At 28.3% G+C, this 20,029-nt stretch overlaps 3 protein-coding genes and 1 long non-coding RNA gene across 14 annotated transcripts; 2 read left to right on the top strand and 2 right to left on the bottom strand.

Moving 5' to 3' along the window:
- Positions 1–9,073: 9,073 nt before the first annotated feature.
- Positions 9,074–10,562, bottom strand: LOC125371036. Its single transcript, XR_007217204.1, has 2 exons — positions 10,425–10,562; positions 9,074–9,601 (listed from the first exon to the last, which is right to left on the bottom strand). It is a non-coding gene; the product is annotated as an uncharacterized LOC125371036 (long non-coding RNA).
- Positions 9,305–10,898, top strand: LOC8268831. The gene is made up of 2 exons (XM_002523221.4): positions 9,305–9,943; positions 10,229–10,898. The coding sequence occupies exons 1-2, from the start codon at positions 9,305–9,307 to the stop codon at positions 10,616–10,618; spliced, it is 1,029 nt and encodes a 342-aa protein (XP_002523267.1). The 3' UTR covers positions 10,619–10,898.
- Positions 10,899–13,304: 2,406 nt separating this feature from the next.
- On the top strand, positions 13,305–17,078 carry LOC8268830. 10 transcript variants are annotated; one of them, XR_007217420.1, is made up of 6 exons: positions 13,319–13,891; positions 14,279–14,497; positions 14,731–14,756; positions 14,840–15,098; positions 15,349–15,476; positions 15,568–17,078. XR_007217420.1 is itself a non-coding variant. In XM_015721853.3 (5 exons), the coding sequence occupies exons 1-4, from the start codon at positions 13,520–13,522 to the stop codon at positions 15,078–15,080; spliced, it is 858 nt and encodes a 285-aa protein (XP_015577339.1). In that variant the 5' UTR covers positions 13,319–13,519; the 3' UTR covers positions 15,081–15,098; positions 16,117–17,078. The 10 variants fall into 10 exon arrangements, 6 of the variants coding, with proteins under 6 accessions (XP_048235480.1, XP_015577339.1, XP_048235479.1 ...); XR_007217423.1 differs by having other exon boundaries at positions 15,349–15,799; positions 16,117–17,078; XR_007217421.1 differs by having other exon boundaries at positions 15,349–15,799; positions 16,053–17,078.
- Positions 15,772–16,859, bottom strand: LOC8268829. 2 transcript variants are annotated; one of them, XM_025158100.2, is made up of 3 exons: positions 16,692–16,859; positions 16,434–16,590; positions 16,141–16,275 (listed from the first exon to the last, which is right to left on the bottom strand). In XM_025158100.2, the coding sequence occupies exons 1-3, from the start codon at positions 16,857–16,859 to the stop codon at positions 16,262–16,264; spliced, it is 339 nt and encodes a 112-aa protein (XP_025013868.2). In that variant the 3' UTR covers positions 16,141–16,261. The 2 variants fall into 2 exon arrangements, with proteins under 2 accessions (XP_002523265.3, XP_025013868.2); XM_002523219.4 differs by having other exon boundaries at positions 15,772–16,590.
- Positions 17,079–20,029: the final 2,951 nt, after the last annotated feature.

Here is a 20,029-nt window from a genome sequence, read left to right as displayed (position 1 = left end):
TGTGAGTTAGGCCTTGAAATACTTTGAGAGTTTTGAGATAGGTTTTGAGGGAAAATTATTATCTCAGGTTTTGAAAAAGGGATAGAGAGTATACCTTTACCTTTGTTTGAAGAGGAGAATGACTTTGGAGAAATTTCTGGCTGGACTTCAACCATGGGTACTTTCTTTGAATATTCTTCGACCATCTTTAAAAACTCGGGAGTTTGCTGTGCAAGCCACTCCTGAATTTGGAATTGCTTTTGGACCGGGTCTTCTTTGCTTTTGCCTATTTCTTCCTGGATGATCTCAGTCCAGGTTCTGATAGACTTTGAATAGGAGGGTAAAATCTCCTTTTTTGGACTTTGAAAAGCTTTTGTATTTGCTGTTGGCTTTTCTTCTTTGTCTTTTGCTCTCGATTTTCTCGGCATTGTCACTCCTATTTTTGAAGGAACTTTTTGGTTTGAAAGTCTGGAATTGAATTCGAGTATCCTCTTATGTATTCGATTTCAAAATCAAAAACGAAAAGAATGGCTTGCCATCTGGCAAAAATCTGTTTTGAAGCTATATTTTGAACATCTTTTTGCAATACTTCTTTCGCGGATTTACAATCAATCCTTAAAAGAAATTTTTTGATTTAAAAAGTCACTTTGAAATTTTGAAATGCATAATACTATCGAAAGAATTTCTTTTTTGATAGTTGAATAATTCTTTTGAGTATCATTCCAGTGTGCAGAAGTAAACTGCACAATGCATTCTTTTTTGTTTTGAACTTGTTTGAGAATTCCACCATAATCTAAATTTGATGCATCAGTTTCAAAAAATTTGAATGCAGATGGATCAGCTAGATGTAAACATGGAATTTCAGAAACTTACTTTTTAACACTTTGGACAATCTTTGTATGCTCATCAGCCCATGCAGGGGGATTTTTCTTTAATCTATCATGGAGGGGTTTTGCTAAACAGTTTCAATTTGGATAAAAATCCATGACATAATTAAAACTGCCAAGGAACCTTTGCAATTGAGATTTTTCCAAAATTTTATCTGAAAATTTTGAAGTAAAAGCTAGAGATCTTTCAATTGGGGTGATGGTTCCCTGGGAGATGTAGTGTCTAAGAAATCTAATTTTCATTTGGAATAAAGATACCTTGGACTTTGAAACAACTAAACTATTTTTCTTAACAACATAGAAAAATATCTCCAAATGTTTGAAATGTTGCTCTAGAAAATTTGAAAAGATTAATACATCATCGATGTATACAATGCAAAACTTTGAATAAGGATTAAAAATATCATTCATAATTTTTTGGAATTCAGAAAGAGTATTTTTTAATCCAAAAAGCATCATATTCCATTCGTACTGGTTAAATGAAATTGTAAATGTTGTTTTGTACCGATCTTTAGGATGAATATGGATTTGCCAAAATCCTGATTTCATATCAAACTTTGAAAAAATAAAAGCAGAATGAAGTTTTTGAAGAAGATATTTTTTGTTTGAAATAGGGTATCTAATCCACTTTAGAGCTTTATTCAAAGGTTTGTAGTTAATTACTAATCTAGGTGTTCCCCTTTCTATTTTACTATTTTTGTTGACATAGAAGGCTGCATACGACCAGGGGGATCTGGATTTGGTAATTAACCCTTTTGTTCTAAATCTTTTATTTCTATTCTATAATGTCTTTCAAGAGCTTCATTCATTTGGATAGGCCTAGCTTTGGTAGGAATTTATTTTTCACTAAAATCTTTTTTATATGGTAAATCCACCATATGTTGTTTTCTTTTTCAAAAAATATTAGGAAGATCAGAACAAACTTCTTTTTCGATTTTCTTTTGTAAATCAGAAATTTTTCTTTGGACAAATTCATTTTGCAATTGGCTTTGGATTCTTTTTAAACTCATATCTTGTTTTAGATGAAAAGCTGGGTTTGTTTTCCTTTAATTAAAGTATTTATCTCAAAATTATAAATTGAGTGAGCTTTTATAAGATTGAGATTTCTTTTCTTGGGATTTTCTAAAAAAGGAAAAACAATCTTTGAATCTTTAGCTTTAAAAATGATACCAGCAGTAGTTACTTTGAAAGGAGTAATTAAATTGATAAAAGGGGTTCCCAAAATAACAGTTTGTTGTAAATCCTTTGTAAGAATAAAAACATTAATGAAGTTTTCTGGGATATTTTCAGAAACCTCAAGGTTTTGAAAATCATTTTCTTCTCCAGAATCAGAATCACTATTTTGTTTAAGAATCAAGCTTTGGAGCAAAACAGAATCATTTTGTTGTTTTTCTTTCAATTCTTTGAGTTCTGTTTTAATGGTTTTAATTTCTTTTTGAAGTTCTTGGATAGTAGGGAGAGGGTTCTTTAGCCTTTTCCATTTTTCTAAGATCATAGTATGATCATAGGTGTTCTTACTAGAAGAAGGGATGAGGGTTTCAGTTTTTAGAATTTCTTCAAAACTTGTTTTTGAATTTGAGGGTCATTAATATGCTTGACGACTTCAAGAAGAGCTTCTTGTTGCCTAGTGACCATATTAATATTTTTTGGAATATCATATGATTCCGATTCAGAATAATCAAAAGATGTTTTAATTTCATCAATTTGAAACTCTTCCTTGTTATTTGAAAATTCTAATTCAGAGGAATCAACTAGAAGAGCTGAAATTTTGCTCAAAATTTCTTCTTCTATTTGGAGCTCATGAAGTTTTTTAGAAAACTTGCAATACTTTGAAATGTGTCCATTTTTCCCACATTTGTAGCAAGTAATTTTGCTAAAATCTTTTTTTGAATTTTATTTTGGAAATTTAGAAGAGGATGGTCTTTTGTAGAAATTCTCTATGTTTTTGGACACTTTCCTATTTTTGGAAAAACGTTTTTTCTTAAAAGGTTTAGAAAAATCTTCTTTGCATTTTTCTTTGCAGGTAGGGGAATGTTCTATGGGATTATACTCAAATTGGTTACAAAAGCTACCTAGCTCTTGTCTAGTCTTCTTCATTTCCCATTTGAGCTGTCTTTGGAGTTTAAGGTCATGGCAAATTTTTAATCCTTCCTTCTAAATAAGGCTAACTAATTCGCCATAAGTGTAGAAATCATAAGGGATCTGGTCATTATGAGCTTCTCTTATGGTATTCCTAACCCTTTCACCTAGTATCTTAGGTAAACCAGCTAAGAATTTTTCTTTCCAGAAAGGTTGGTTTGAATCTTCCCTAAGCATGACTCTGGTCAGGAATGTGTCTTTATAAGCTTGGAAGTTGCAAAGTTTTTTGCAGGTTAGATTACTGAGAAGCTCAGCATTCTTATATATATATATATTTGGAAAAGATTTGAATAACCAAAATATAATTTATTTTTCAAATAATTTACTTAATTAATTTCTTAAAGATCCAACTAATTGGGTATAGAAAAATAACTCATTTAATTGTCTAACATTAAAATTTTCTTTAAATCATTTCAAATTAAACCAAATAAAAATAAAGTAAAATTAATTTAAATAAAAATCTATTTATTAATTATTATTAATATAGTCATTATTAAAGGAAAATTTCGGGTATTACAACGTCTATCCTTATTTAGTGCCCCTTGAGAACTTCTAACAAGTCGATGTGCGGTGTCGATGGAGTTTGTCATCCCAATATGCTCAAGTGCATCAGCCTAGACAAAAGTTATGAAAAGAATAATAAATAATAGTATTGCAGATATATGCATACAATTATAAAATGAAGGTAAGGTTAACTGACCGATGCTCTGATTGCAGCACCTCGGCATGAGATCCACCTACGTGTGACACGTCGATACTACTCCATGTCCATCTGATAGTGTCTTGTTAACTATCCAATGAGCTCTATTATTGTATATTTTGACCCATCTAGAATTAGGGCTGAGCATGGATCGGTCCAATTCGGTTATTTATAAATCACCAGTACCATACCAAACCTCGGTTATTTTAAAATTGAAGGTACCAGTACCGTACCAAACATAAAAGGATCAAATACCGTATTGTACCAATTTTACGGTTCAATACAGTTCGATTCGGTGCTATTTTAGGTTCTAATAAATTTAAAAAATATAACTTTAATCTCATCTTTAATCAAATGCATTTAGAGAAAATATGATTACCAACCTAAAAAAAGTAGCATGAAAATCTAAATTAAAATTGCAATCACATTCTTAAACAACCTGTTTCGTAATTCAGTCACTTGCAAATACAATAATTCATTTAACATTCAAATACAAACTATTAAAATATATATTACTGCAAGCATAAAAATATTTTACAAATGGCAATCATTAAAATAAATAAATTTACAAACTTTATGTAGTACTAAAATACATGTCTAAAATTAGCAAAGGAATGTTATTACCTCCCCTCAAAATTAGCACTCTACATTTAATCTTGGCATAAGGGACTCACCAATCTCAGGATCTTGAATAATTCCTACAATAAAAGTAAAAAATTACGTCAATAAGACTTAACAGCATCAACAATAAACAAACATATGTAAGAAGTAAAGAAATTTTACCTGATTCTATGCTTTCAATATCCTCTATTGATTCTTCTAGTTGGATAAGTTTATTTGAACTTCTAAGTCAATCTTGACAACAAATGAGGACCTCCGCTGTTGTAGAAAGTAAAGAACTTCTATATTGTTAAAAGATATTTTGATAAAATTTTCTCAAGTTTTGTTTGATCATTTTCAAAAAAAAAATTAAATTTATAAATATAATTTAATATATTTTTTTATATTTTAATATTAATTTATAATATTTTAAAAGTTAATAAATTAATTATTTCTAAATATTTAATTTTTTAAGTTTTATTAGTATAATAATATAAAAATTATTTTTAAAATATTTATTTCTTAATTTTAATATTTATATAAATTAATACTTTTAGTATAATTAATATTATTATTCTTAAAATAAAAATATTATATAATTAAAAATTAATTTATTAATAAATATAATGTAAATAATATTATATTTATATAATAATATTTTTTATAATTTTACTAATTTATATAATTTTTTATTAAATTAAGTAATTTTTAATTAACTTGTCAAAAATTTCTATATAATAAATAAATTTCAAATCTAGTATTATAGTATGTATACTAGATTACTAGTATCAATATACTATGTGACATATTAATATATATAACTTATATTTTTTATAGAGTATAAAGTATATTATAATATTATAGTTATTTTTAATATGTATTATTTTTTATATTTCGATAACAATTGCTTGAATTATATAAATGATAAATATAAAATAATTTTTTATAGAGTATATGTATTATTTTTTTAATATATGTATTTTTTATATAATATAAATAATTATTTATAAATATTTGTAAAAATTTGGTTCTACAGTTTGGTCCGGGATCATTACAAGACGGATCGGTTCGCTCTGCATTCATGACGGTTTTTACTAAAGAACCGACCATACCGTAATAGTAAAAAAATTCGGATCGGTTTAATTCGGTTATAAAAATTTTCGGTTTTTTCGGTTCTGGTACTTTTCGGTACGGTTATTCGGTTCGGGCGGGAATCACCAAGATCCATGCTCAGCCCTATCTAGAATGCCGCTCTACCCAGTTGACATGAATAGTATTATGTAACACGACAAAGTGTAATGCCTCAGTTTGTTGTGGCAAATTAGAGATTGGTTGTTTTAAATCAAATTGCCTTAAAACTCTATCAGATTGGTGTCATTCAACGATTGAATATATATTAGCGATACTACAACTCGCCATATATCACGACTATGTAAGTAGTTAGTTGAAAGGCTACTAAAAGTCTTTTAAATAATATAAATATTTAGAAAAATATTATACATATAATTGTTATTTTTTTAAAGTCAAAAATGAAAAAAGATTTCAATCTCATTAAAAGAAGATGTTCTACATCGATCGAGAAAGAAAAACACTTAATAAAAAAGAAAGAAAGAAAGAGAAAAATTGAAAGAAGTGAAGAAAGATAGAAATGAAAGAAGGAACAACAAAACGAAAGAGAAAAATGGAGATAAAAATTTGAGAAAAGGAAAAAAAATGAGTGATATCAGTATTTGCCTGTGAAAGGTTAAGTGTATAAAACGGTTATATTTATTTTTTTCTTTTATTTATTTATTTGTTTTCAGAATAATTGTTTCAGTTAGTACTGCATCAATACACACTAGCTAAACCAGCTACTCAAGAAATACTATGTTAATTTGAAAAGCAAAAAAACAAAAGATTTTTGGTCATGTCCGCTTGTTGGACTGGCATACAGAACCCACGAGTCCAACAGGTGGACAGGATCAAATTCTTTTCTTTTTTACTTTTAAAAGTACCATAAAATGAAATTTATTTCCAAAACAATCTTAAATTTAGAATTTTGTATATTTTCATCTTAAAATAATTAAAAAAAATTCAAATGTATTAAATTAAGAAAAAGCCCCCTAACCACACAGGTCAAGACTAAAGGAAAAGCAAGAACCATATGTTTAAAACTAAACAAACTGAAGTTGCTAATCCAGGTTACTATCGTAGTAAAAAGGAATAAAAATGATTAAAGGGTGAGCTTAAAAACTGAGAGAATCGGCGTACCTCAAAAGACATTAAAAGTATTTCAGATTTTGAATATCTGATTAAGAAGAAACTGTAAGAGGATTTCAGTTAATAGTGCATATTTTGAATATGAAATTAAAAAAATGGGTAATTACTATTTGACTCTTGTATTTTTTTTATTATATTAGTTACTTACTAATATTTAAATTATATCTTCTTTTATTTTTTAATTTTACAATTTTATACTAAAAATTCATTCCGTCAGAATTTCTATTAAACAATTGCTAACTATGTTCGTTTTTATACTAATTGTCCTTTAATTTTTGGTATAATATACAAATTGCCCTTTTTAATTTATTTATTATACTAAAACCCTTTGTCTAATTTTTATATAAAAATTAATTTTAGTGTCTGTACAAAGTAATTAATTAATATTCTTTAATTACTCTAATTTTTAACATATTTAAGTTCTAGCAAAATCTAAATATCTTAAAAGTACTTATATTAATTAAAAATATTGGAAACTCATGTAACTTAATTTAAATTGTTAAAATAAAATAGATATTATTTTTTATTATTAATTTTGTTACAGTAGAATTATAATTTTGATAAGAAGTTTGAGGATTAAATTATATTTTTTTATCAATTTAATTTTCTAATTACATTGAGTTTCAAAAAGCAAGAAAATTATAGCGCAATAAATAAAATATAAAGAGTAGTTTATATATTACACAAGAAAAATCAAATCTAATTAACGATTTCTTAACGGAAATTTTGACAAAAGAGATTTTTAGTATAAAATTACATAATAAAAAAATATATCTTTTAAATGTAAAGAGATTACTAGTATAATATGAAAAAATACAAAGGAGACAAATAGTAATTACCCCTAAAAAGAATTAATGCTGTAAAGTGATTTTTCAATTATTTTGAGAAGTTGGTTCGGTTTAGTTGGGTTTAATCCAACCATCTATTGGTTGGGTTTAATCCAACCGTCTAAATCTAATTCAAGTGGTTTGCATTTTATATGATATGGCAGTGAAACCGACCTGTTTGTAACTTAATTTTATTGAATTTTTAATTTGATCAAAATTATACTTAAAATATAAAATGAAGGACAAATTGACATTGAATAAAAATATATACTTGAGCGCAAAGGTTTCGTTTTTTTTATTTCTTTTTTCCTTATGGTTAGGCCTAAGGAAATCTGTTTTATTTATATTTTTAGGAGAATATAAATAAGAAAATATTGTTTTGGCATTTTGTTGGCAATTATTAAAATGGGCTCAAAGCTCTAACCCTAGCTGTCAGATAACAGGTCAAAAGAAGATCAATGCATAAGAAGAAGACATTTCTATTGTGCTTCGTAAACAAAAAGGCCAATCACATGGCCAATGTGCTGGCATGAGATGGTCTTTGCGGCTGAACTCTGCCCATTGTTTGATACATATCTTTTCATTAGTTTTCTTTTGGAATTTAAAATTTTTTAAGTACTCTTATCTATTTAGAGATGACTACCCTTAGCACTTTCTTCCAATTAAGCTCTCTTTTCTATATTTCTTTTTAGCTATTTAACTATTTACTATCGGTGTCCATTCCAAATCTTGTTAGATTTTAATATTTTTGTTTATATATTTTACATTTTATTAGAATTTGTATATTATTTATATCCATCGGTATTTATATATTTTAAATTTTATTACGGTCATTATATTTATTCTGAATTCACACATCAATTTCTATAAAATAATTTAAATACACTTATAGATTTAATCTGGCAATAAACATATATACCAATTCGAATAAAGTTGTATTTCTAAATAGTGAATATCTGAATATATTAATTTATATTAACTAATATGTATAATAGGTAAAAAATAAATTATTCTATATATATAAACTAATTCTACCAAATGTCAATAACATATGTTAAAAATATGTTAAAATTTCAATTAAAAACTTCTAAAATCTAGATTTTGTATAATATAGATATTGCCTCAAGGAGAGTCATTAGATATCAATTGGCAACTATAACATATATTAAGTCATCCAGTAAATTCGAGGAGCCATAGTTAGAGATTAATAGGATTTGGAATAAGTATGAATCATAATATTAATGCAATATTAATTAATATGCATAATAGGTAAAAAAGAAAAATCTCATTAAATTAAGAATCTCTTATTAATTTATGATAAATTGTTATTATTTTTTAAAAGAAAGCAAAAGATTTTAAAATTTTATAAGATTAATTTTTTTTATCCATCAACTTATTTTAAGTTATTATTATTTTTTAATTTTTATATGACTTTCCTTGATAAAATTACGATACAAAATTTACGTGGTAAAAAAATTTAATATGATGTTGTCAATTAGCATTAAAAAGAATCGATGGAAGTCAATTATGTTATATACTAAATTGTTATTATATGTATTTAATTTATTATATTATTTAAATCATATATAAAAATATATTTCTAATTTTAAGAATAAAGATATACTTATAAATAAATAACATTAAGATAAATAAATAATTTTAATTAAAAATTACACATGATCATCTCATAAACTGCTACTTGTCAAATAAAATAAAGATGGGTATGAGCCGAAAGCACATGGTGTCCTGCCCCACAACAAGAGCCACCTATGGTCAAGCCCATATGCAGCTATCAAACAGAAAACAGAACATATAAAGAAAGAAAACAAACCATAATTGAACTCCCATATATGTGGGTCTATTTTTCCACTAGGTAGATTTGAGTGATTTTTGTGCAGAAACAAAAGAAAACAATGGATCCATCTGATGAGGACCCTTTTGAACCAGCCTCCTGCTCTTCTACTAAAGATGATGAAAAGCTAGAAAATGTTCATGATCTTTTGGAGGAAGGTTGGTTCTTTGGAGAACTGCTCACTAGTAAACCAAGAATGTTGAGGTGCTATTCTGATCCTTCTCCTAACTTTGATCAAGGCCTTTTGGCAGAGAATCCTATTTACATCCAAAAATCTTCTTCTTCTTCAAAGAAAGTTTCAGGTACTTTGATTCGTGCACCATCCTTACCGCCTCGTCTGGAAAGCAGGGAAGAGACTCTTGAAGAGAAGGAAAGCAGCAGCAGCAGAAGTAAAGGAATGAGCAAACTGATCAGGCAATTATCAGATCAAAGTTTGGTTCAGGAAACCAATTGTAAACCAACTTGCATTGGAAAAATTGGAAGTATTCAAGAGAAAGAAAGTCATAATAGAAAGAGCAAAATGATGACAGGAAAACCATCAAAGCAAAGGTTACTCAGAACCCCATCTCTACCACCTTGCATAGGTAGAGAAGAAGTGATTGGACAAAATGATGATGAGTCTGATATTACAATGAGCAGATTGATTCGCCAAGCAATGCCTTATTCAACTGAAGTCTTGCCTCCGCGCCATACTCCAAAGGTACCAACACTCAATCCAACCGAGAAATTCTTAGATATACTCGGTGTATCGGATCATAAATTCGGAAATTTTGACATCCCTTGAATCATATTTGCTTTAGGATTTCAGAATTTCATATGTTGCTTCTAATAGGGTGGTCCATAAGCTAAACCGAGTGAAATTATATGCTAGCATGATTATAATATAAAAAAGAATTCAAGTATATGGAGGACATGATAGCCTAGCTATATGCTGTTTCTCTTAGGCCAATAATGTAAATGACAAATAATATACATGTGTATGCAGGGCATGATACAAGATTACAACATGCCAAAGTATAAACCACCAAGAAACTGGAAAGACTTGGGCTGCACCAACCCCAACCAAAAAGTTACAAAGAAAAGCCAAAGTGATCTTGAATCCCAAGAAGTGCAAGGATTTAAAGACTTAGGATTTACATTTAACAAACAAGACTTGGACCCAAGTGTGGTTGGAATCTTACCTGGTTTGCAGCAGGACAACAAAAGGCAAGACCAAGATCAAAAGGATGAGGTAAAAAGGCCTTATCTGTCTGAGGCATGGCATGTACAAAGTTGTGCACCTCCAATTCCATTATGGGCTACAAAGAATTCAGCAGAAGACATGAAGGTGCAACTCAAGTATTGGGCAAGAGCAGTGGCATCTAATGTGAGATAGACTCAAAAATTTGCTGATATTCTTATAAACACATAATTCTCATAAACTTTTTCAAATAATGGAAGAATGGGAATGAGAATAACCCTCTGCTAATCAATTCTTTTTGGTTCTTTTTGGTCCTTTTTGGCTTTTCCTGTTGTGTGTTTGTGCTGGTCCCAAATGAGCTATCTTGTCAACTCATATACTAGATCAAATCTTGCTGTAAGCATATAACACACAGAGAAAAAAATATGGAGGAATGGCTTAAAGGAACAAGCAATAAGATTCCTGTTGATTTATATGGTCTTAGTCTTTTCTTTCTAGAGAGTATTAATGATGTGTACCCATAATAGTAGAAGCTCCATTTGTAATTTACTTTGCAATATTTCCCCAGCTCTAGTGTTCCATGATTTAGTACTAGTAGTAGAGTAAATTCTAATTTAATCTTGAGTTTTTATGAATGATTTAGAAGTTGAGTGTCTAACTAGTAATATAATGATAATGAATTCTCTTCTTCTTCTTTTTTTCTTTTCCACTATAGTTTAATGATCTATTTCCCCTCAAAAGAAAATCATGATTAACTTTGCCATATAAGTATATTTTCCCCATGAACAGACCCATTTTCAGCCCCTTGGGAAATTGCTCCATTTGTATCCTGTGTTTTGGTTCTGTCAAGCTTTTTCCTCTTAATCCTTTTGTAATGTAAATACAGCAGGGAACAGGGTAACTGACTGGCTGCAGAATCTGTTTTGCATTAGATTCTACATATTTCTTGGGTTGTTTGTTGCCCCCCAAGAGCTGCATAGGCTGTTCATTTCCTTTATAGCAAACAGCATATTATTGCAAGTTCTACTTTCTGATAAACTTAAAAAGTTTTAAAAAAATAACTTACTTTCTTTTATTTAGTTTCTATTGAGATTAAAATTTGAGATCTCATAGTGTAAAATACTAATTGATTGTACTAATATAAGTAGTATATTCTAATTTAACAACGATTTAATTTTCTTATTATTATTTAGCTCTGATTGAAATTGGAATTTGAAATCTTATAAGAGAGATAACTCTAATATTAAATAAACTATCTCTCAATTGGTATCAAGTCGAGCAATATATTTAAATGAAAATTTCTCACGGTTTTATAAAGTTTTGAAACCACTAATCTTTATTTGAAAAGAAATATCAATTAAGTTAGAAAATTATAATTTAAAAAATGTCATATTATTTCATAAATCCTTTATTTAGTGTCTAATTTTTTAGTTTAGAATTAAAACCTATTAGTTAGGCTAAAAAAACCTATAACATTTATTATTTTTCAAATAAACTAAAACAAAGAGGCATAATATTGAATTTTATATTTTTTAGTTATTTTATCTAATTGTTTCAGAATTTAGAAATAGATATTTATTCTTTTAATTTATTTCTAAAAATATTTTTAAAAGATAATTTTTGCAATTTCATAGTAAAAAATATGATGTGGCAAATTGGATGTACTTATTATAAAAAATTTAGAAATCAATAAAAAAATTTATGTGTTTTTTAAATAATAGGAGTCTTTCATTAAAAATAATTAATAAGTACAACTTATAATAGACAAGTACATATAACTACGTTCAAGGAACACATACTAATCTTGTTATAAAGATGATTTTTTTCTCTAAGCTTCATTAATCGTGTTAATAAAACAATTTGATATAGCACCTTAACTGCATTTGGCATATCAGCAAAAAGACATTCTACTCGGTGGCTATTTTGAGCTACAAATTAACTTCATTGTCATTTGATAAGTATTTAAAGAAGTTCGATCTTTTGAATACCAGAATCAAATTTATCTTAACTTTTATGATAAAAGACAAAGAAATTTATATAAAAGAAAATAAAACAAAATACTCATAATATTTAATCAATAAAATTAAAAAACTAAAAAAAGTAAATATAAAATACAATCATAAATGAACTTTTAACTCAATAAATTTATATTTATTGTTGGAAAGCCTTTATTTATTTTCGAATGCTGAAACTTTAGCAGTCATGAAATATTTTTTCATGTATTTTTTATTTATTATATATTTAGCAAAATTTACTACTAAAGAAACATAAGAGTTTTTGTAATCAAATCTATAAACTCTTACCAATTCATACAAATAAAATGAGGATATGATTGATTATTTTATTGTGATTAAAAAATTTACTAGGGAAAAAAAGAAAAAAAAATAGAAAGTGAAGAATTGAAGTTAGCTACTGTCAAAGGCAAGAAAAAAAAGGCTGACGACAGTTAAAAAAAAAAAAAGAATTATTGCAGTTAGATATTTTTTGCTTCCTAGTATAGAGTATAAATTTCTATTTTTAAAAAAAATTACCTTTAATTTAACAATATAACCGTTAAAAATTTTATATATATTATCATTTTCACGCTCCTTACATCTAATTGCATCAACTTTTATTCATTCACATTTCTTTTAGCAAAAATTACAAATGTTATCTTTTCCATTGTAAAATTAATAAAATTGTTACCAAAAATATTTTTGAAAATAAAATGATAGTATGAGTATATCTTAAAATTTTAAAATAATTAGATAACATTTAAAATTTAATTGATAATTAGACTAAATAAAAAAAAACTTTATTTTACATCTTAAAATCTCACTTTCTTTCTTTTATAATACCGTCCTTTAACTTACTTTCATTTTACCAAATAGAGCAGAAATTAAAGAAAAGAATGAAGAAAAAGGGAAAGACTTATTTTGCACACAACAAAAAGAAATGCAAATCAGAGAAAGATATTGGTGAAGATATCCACCCAAAAGAAATCCAAAAGATTGAAAGAAGATATCACATTGCAGAACTCCAAATACAAAAACAAAGAAAACAAATAAATAATACCCAATTCCACAACTGCTGCTGCTATCTAAAACCAGTTACCAAATGTTGCATTGCCACCACTACATTCCCTCTCCTCAATTCTTCCCTCGTAATCACCATCACCACACCTCCACCCCTTATCTTTCTCTAACCTCTTCTTTCTCAAAACCCACTTCTCTTTCAACCTTCTCAGCCCTTCCTCCTTCGAAGCCAGACATATGGCTGGCCTCCGAACCTACACCCGTTACTCCACCATCACCATCTCCAGAAGAAGACGGTCCTATAGAGCTCCCTTTCCCTTCCTCTCCTTCCATTTTTGCTACTACAGATGACCCTTCTCCCATTCAGGTGGCTACCAGTGTTCTCCTCACCGGCTCCATTGGTGTCTTTCTCTTTCGCGCCCTTCGCCGCCGTGCTAAGCGTGCTAAAGAATTGGTAATTTTAGCTTTCTTTATAATCTTGTCTTGGTTTTTGAAATATGGGTTTTGCGTATTCTTGGGTTTGAATTTCGACTTTTGGTGTTTTTACTTGTTGCTTCTTTGTCACATTTGATATTTGCTATGTCTCCAAGCTTATCTTTTAATATCGAAATAGTTTTGAAGTTGGCTTTTTTTTTTTTTTTTACTGTAATTGTTGAGGTTGGAGTTTAATTAGGAGGTGGGATTTGCTTGCTTTTGTTATTTCTTATAAATCTTCACTGTTATGTGATTTTCACATTGTTTGGGAAAGTCTAGAGGAACAAGAACTTAATTGAATTGAGTTTTATTCACTTCATTTTACAATTTCAACTACCAGAATTTTGAGGAAGTTGAATTTTCTTAGAAATTTAGGTCATCAGGGGCAAAGAAAACAATGAAAGAGGAGGCATTAGATAGTTTGAAAGCAATGGGATCAGCTTCAATCGATGCTCAGAAGCCTCCTTCACCACTTCAGACATTTTTAGGTGGAGTTTCAGCAGCTGTGATTGCACTTATACTCTATAAGTTCACCACCACTATTGAAGCAGCTCTTAACCGCCAGACGGTCTCGGATAATTTCTCGGTTTGTATCATTGTTTCCCTTTTCCCTACTTTTGTTCTTTTTTCTTTTCTGTCAATTCTGCCGCCTAGTGTACAAACTAAAGATATCTATTAAAATCTTATCCGCTCATGTCACATTGACAGGACTAGGCATCACTTATATTCTAATTGCATACTGCAAAATATCCTGAAGACAGAGCATACATGAAATTCTCATTATATGACACTCACATTTCTTATGTTCTTGCATTTCAGGTTCGTCAAATAACAATAACCGTTAGGTAGCACTCTCTAGTCGCTGCTACTATATTCTTATGTGGTTAATTTATGTAAGAAAATTGTCAAATCTGTGTGTTGTTTGCAGGACGATTATAAACGGATTGTGTTACCTTGCAACATTTGTTTTTGGCCTCAATTCTGTTGGCTTATTCCTCTACTCTGGCCAGCTTGCCATCAACTCATTTATGGAAGGTTCTACCAGTGAAGAAAGCGAAAGTAAAGGCAATGAGCAGTCAGGTTCACTGAATTCAGCACCTGAGAGCCCTATAGATAGTACTGAATCTAACAGCAGCCAGGGAGATCAAAATCCAGATAATTCACAGTAGTGAAAGAGAGATCAAAAAGTAGGTTTCTGTCCTCAACTCATTTGAATTTAGAGGGGAGAAGGCATAATCAATTTTGATCTTGTAATTATACTCAATTGTAGTCATACTCTTCAATGTTCATGGTCATTTTTTTCTTTTCCGTATAATGTTTCTCTTTCTATAACTTTTTTAAGTATTAGCTTTAGATTATAGATGGCATAGCTTGTAGTAGCTTTTGCAGATAATCTTTTAGGCTTGCACCATTGGTTTCTCTCCTTCTTCTTAATAGATTTAGCCAGTCAAGATGATGACCTTGAAAACAAATTACAAGGAGTTCTATCATTTCCTTTTCCCTCATTTACTACTCGGGGGTTTCTTTTAGAAAGCTACTTAAGATTTGATGCAAGAAGATTAAAGGTATCTAGAGCTTCATGATACCAAATGTTTCTGTAATAACTGATGTATGTTAGATTCTCTAATGAAAGGTATGCCATCATGGTTTTTGCAGTTAAAACTTAAGTCAAAGTGGTGTATAGATGGATGAGGATCTGAAATGGAAGGATTATTATATTCATCTATGTGGATGAAAGTTTTTTGGAATCCATGTCACGCATATTAGCTGCTCTGCAATTTCAATTCATCATTAATACGATTTGAACTAAAACCTCAAGTTTAACTGCATGAAAAATTTCCTGCCAAATGCAACTGGGAAGAATTGTCAACACCATTGTGTTTCCATGGTACATGCTCTTGAATTTTAACTTTAGGATGTTTTTTTACATATCATGAAGCAAGTCAATTTGTAGCTAGATTAATTTCAACTTGCTTGCTGCTGTAAGGGTTTCTTCTTTCTTCAACACATGATGAAAGTACTCCCTTATTTTTTTCATCCTGAAATTGTTTGGGGTGATATTGTATGATCTGAAGATTTGCTTTCTTTGCCTTCTTTATCATGTTGTCTATTGTGTTGCACAGTTTTTTGTTCAACTGCAGTTATTTCCTTGCCAATCCTCCTGAAGAGCGTATGAATCTCTGATGCTGATTCAAACTGATGCAGCGGGGTTGAATTTGAGTCTAGAGTGTTCAAACTCACCACCATAACCAATGAAGCTACAAGCATAGGTATTGGACCAAAGATCCACAGCAGCAAATTGGTGGCAAAGTAGATTGCTCTTAACCCAACAGACCAAAAAACGCTTCCTCTAATCACTGCCTTCTGCACATAACTCACAGGTATATTACTATTTGGCATACTAATAAGGAAGTTGGCATGGACTAGGGATCTTACACATTGAAGGAAAGAAGCAAAAGCCACTAGGAAACATATGAGCAGGCTAATATATTTGATAGAAACCATTGATGAACTAGTATTACCGTATATGATACTACTTTGAAAGATGTTATGAGAAGAGCTGCCAACCCATGTTCCGATTATGGAGCTTAGGGCTAGAGAAGTTGATGCCAAGAAAGTTGATGCTGTGATAGTGCTGTTGATTACTGCTAGGTATAGACCTCTCTCCTTTGCCTCAACCTGCAAACGGATGGGATTAACCACTGATGTGATCAAGTGGGAAGGTAGAAAAGCAATGATATATATATATATATATATGTGAAATTCTGAAGGTTTCTAACCTGCAACACCCTCTCAACCCAAGCTCTTCTACAGTGATTTTCATAGCCAATTATAGTGGTCTCAGGAAATTTTAGGCATCTATACAGGAGGTAGAGATGGTAGCAACACATGATCAGCAAACCAGTTGGCACCAAAACTAAATCCAAGTACTCTTTTCTCCAGCTCATTCTCGTCCCTGTCCAGCATATAAGGTAGAGAAACACAGACTTGGTTGTATTTCTACTGCAAGTATTATTTTGTTTTTTGGTAGCCAAACAGTAGTGCACTATTAGTGGGATTTGGTTAACTAATCTGAAAAGCAACATAACTCATCAAAAGGGGGTTGTTGTGGGTGATGATGGCAATAGAATTTACTTTATTTTATTAATTCTTCTTCTTCTTGTTCTTATTATTATTATTATTATTATATCACTGGTGGTGTATTCCAGCTTGGTCTGGGCTAATTGCTTCAGGCACCTTAAAATAGTCTCAAAACTCCCAAGAGACAGCAACGAGAACACTGCCTCTGAATCAAATGATACGTAAATGGTTCTCTGGTAGACTCGAATTCAGAACTTTAAATGTAAACCCTTTTACTAGAAGAGTAAAAATTGGTTTCATTCTTTTACCACTTGTAGTAGAAAAGGATAAAACTAGAAAGGTTCTTGACAACACTTCTCTTTTCTGAACTTGATGATTTGGAATACATGAAAGTGATCTTTGCATTGCATTCACATGGTAATATGAGTTGAATAAAATAAAATTTCTTCCAATTGTTGAGTTAGTAACTGTTAATCTCTTTATCTCAAGTCAAGAGACTAAATTGACAGAATTATAAATTGATACTTGAACATATTCAAACATAAAGCTCATTTAATAACTTTTGATGAGGTTCATACTTATTGGTACAGAAAGATAATAGAATTTTTAGAAAATGAATCTTATTGGATTGAAAACTAAGTATTTTAATTTACATTCTTGTAATAAAACTTCTTTTTATATGTAGTTTATACATTTAGTTTTATGTTAACTAGATCAATTATATAATTTATCTTATTTTTATTAATTTAATAAATTAATACATATTTAATATCTTTTTAATCCATCAAGTACATTAATTATAAAAGAGTCTCCGGTAAATTAATCATTTTAAAAGATAAAAGAAGATTACTATTTAATACTTCTTTTAGTTTAAAAAGATAATTTTTTTTTTCTTTTTTGTTCATTTCAAATTATAGTGCACTAAACAATTGTTAATTTAGTAAATAATTATTAAATATATCTTTTATTAATTAGCACAGATATTATCACATATAATTAATCTTTTGTTTTATATTTTAAAATGGTAACTTTTATAAAAAAAAACTTATAAGAATATTTTAGATATATAATATTAAGAATTAATAACATTAACTAAAATAAACCTATATTTCTTAGTCTGCCTGTAAATTAAAAGTAAACTATCGTTTTGGCCTGAAATAGGTGTATTAATATATACTTGTATATATTTTGTCCTTTTTATACTAATTGGCTTTTTTAAAATTTAAAAAAATTATTTATTTATTATTTTTATATCCAATATAACGCTAAATTTTTTATTTTATTTTCGTATTAGTATAGATATAATAAATATTAACAATATTTATAGAATAGTAATTTTATTTTATTTTAATTATTTTTTTCTATAATTAAACTAATTCAACAAAACTACTAAAAATGTCACAGCAAACATCCTTCATTAATTATTAGAGGTGCTTCAAAGAAGCCAGGGATTATAATTTATGAATAAAACTAGTGGATGCCTTGGAAATGTTGAACATAACAAAAAAACAAAACTGTAAAAAGCAGTATCATTGAAGGACCCATGCATAGGAATAAAGAAATACATATGCAGAAAATCATTGAGGATGCTGTCTTATGTTGGCCCTCTAAAAATCTAATTTCACCAGGAAAATAATAAAACATAAAAGTCTAACTTCTATAGCTATTGGATAGTCATAAGTCATATAAATTAGATTTAATAATAGGTGCAGACTTCATAATTTTTTTTTTTTGACAATTAATTTGTTTAAAGCATAGCTATCAAATTTATTTGGTTTGGTCTAAATAGGTGTGATATTTCATTTGAAAATAAAAATTGGAATAAAAATTTCTTAATTCTGTTTTGCACATAATATTGGTTATTTCGGCTTATTAAAATGATTAATTAATTAATTAATTAATTATATTTATTAGATTTTATTATTAATTAAATAATTAATTTAAAAAATATTAAAAATATGTAAATAGGTAAATATTATATTAATATGTTTAGAATTATAAATTTTTAAAGTAGTTACTAAAGTTATTGTGTACCTAAATTCATAATTCTACTTATTTTCATATAATACCAAACTGAAATGAAATACCAAAATATATAGGTACCAACTGCCAAAACAATATTGGTAACTTTGATGAAAAGTACATAATAAGGTTGATTTTAATCCTCAAACTTTTTGGAGAAGATCAACTCACTCCTTTTGACCTTTTTTATTCAAATCAGTTCATGATTTTATTTTATTTTTAGCTCAATTTCCCCTTTAGTGAGAGAGAGACTCTCTCTCAACAAATAAAAATAACTTAATAATTCTTAAGAACTTATTTTATACTCTAAAAAAACTTAAATATTTAATTAAAATATATTTAATTATATTTCAATATGTAGTGATATTAAATTAAAAGTTTTAATTTAAAACTAACTCTCTCTCAACAAATAAAAATAATTTAATAATTCTTAAGAACTAATTTTATACTCTAAAAAAACTTAAATATTTAATTAAAATATATTTAATTATATTTCAATATGTAGTGATATTAAATTAAAAAATTTAATTTAATTTAAAATTAAAATTTATTTTTTATTATTGTATCACTCTCATGTTAAAGAGAGTGAAATTCACTCTCTAAGAAATGAATTAAATTGAGCTAAAAAGATAAAATTTGATTAAATTGTCCCAAAAGATTAAAAAAAAATGTTAATTTAATCTTTTCTAATAAGTTGAGAAGGCAGATTAAACCTTATTCCTAAAGAGTACACAAAATAGGAGTTTTTGTACAATAAAAGACTCCATTTGGCATAGCATTTCAAATCAGTTCTTAATTTCCGAATTTTCTTTTTTCTTTTTTAAAGTCATTTTGGAAATTGCAAACAATACCTTAAAGAAAACAGTCATAATCTCTATTTAGACATGTTGTATTAAATAGTAAAATTATATAAATGATATCTCAAACATTTTAATTTTTTTACTATTGTGATATTTAAATTTCTTTTGTTAATTAAGTGTTTCAGCTTTATAATTATAATATACTTAAATAATTC

Source organism: Ricinus communis, chromosome 9 (assembly GCF_019578655.1).
Source record: "Ricinus communis isolate WT05 ecotype wild-type chromosome 9, ASM1957865v1, whole genome shotgun sequence".
NCBI lineage: Eukaryota > Viridiplantae > Streptophyta > Magnoliopsida > Malpighiales > Euphorbiaceae > Ricinus > Ricinus communis.
Note: the sequence above shows the minus strand (reverse complement) of the source record. Positions and strands in the feature narration are given on the sequence as shown.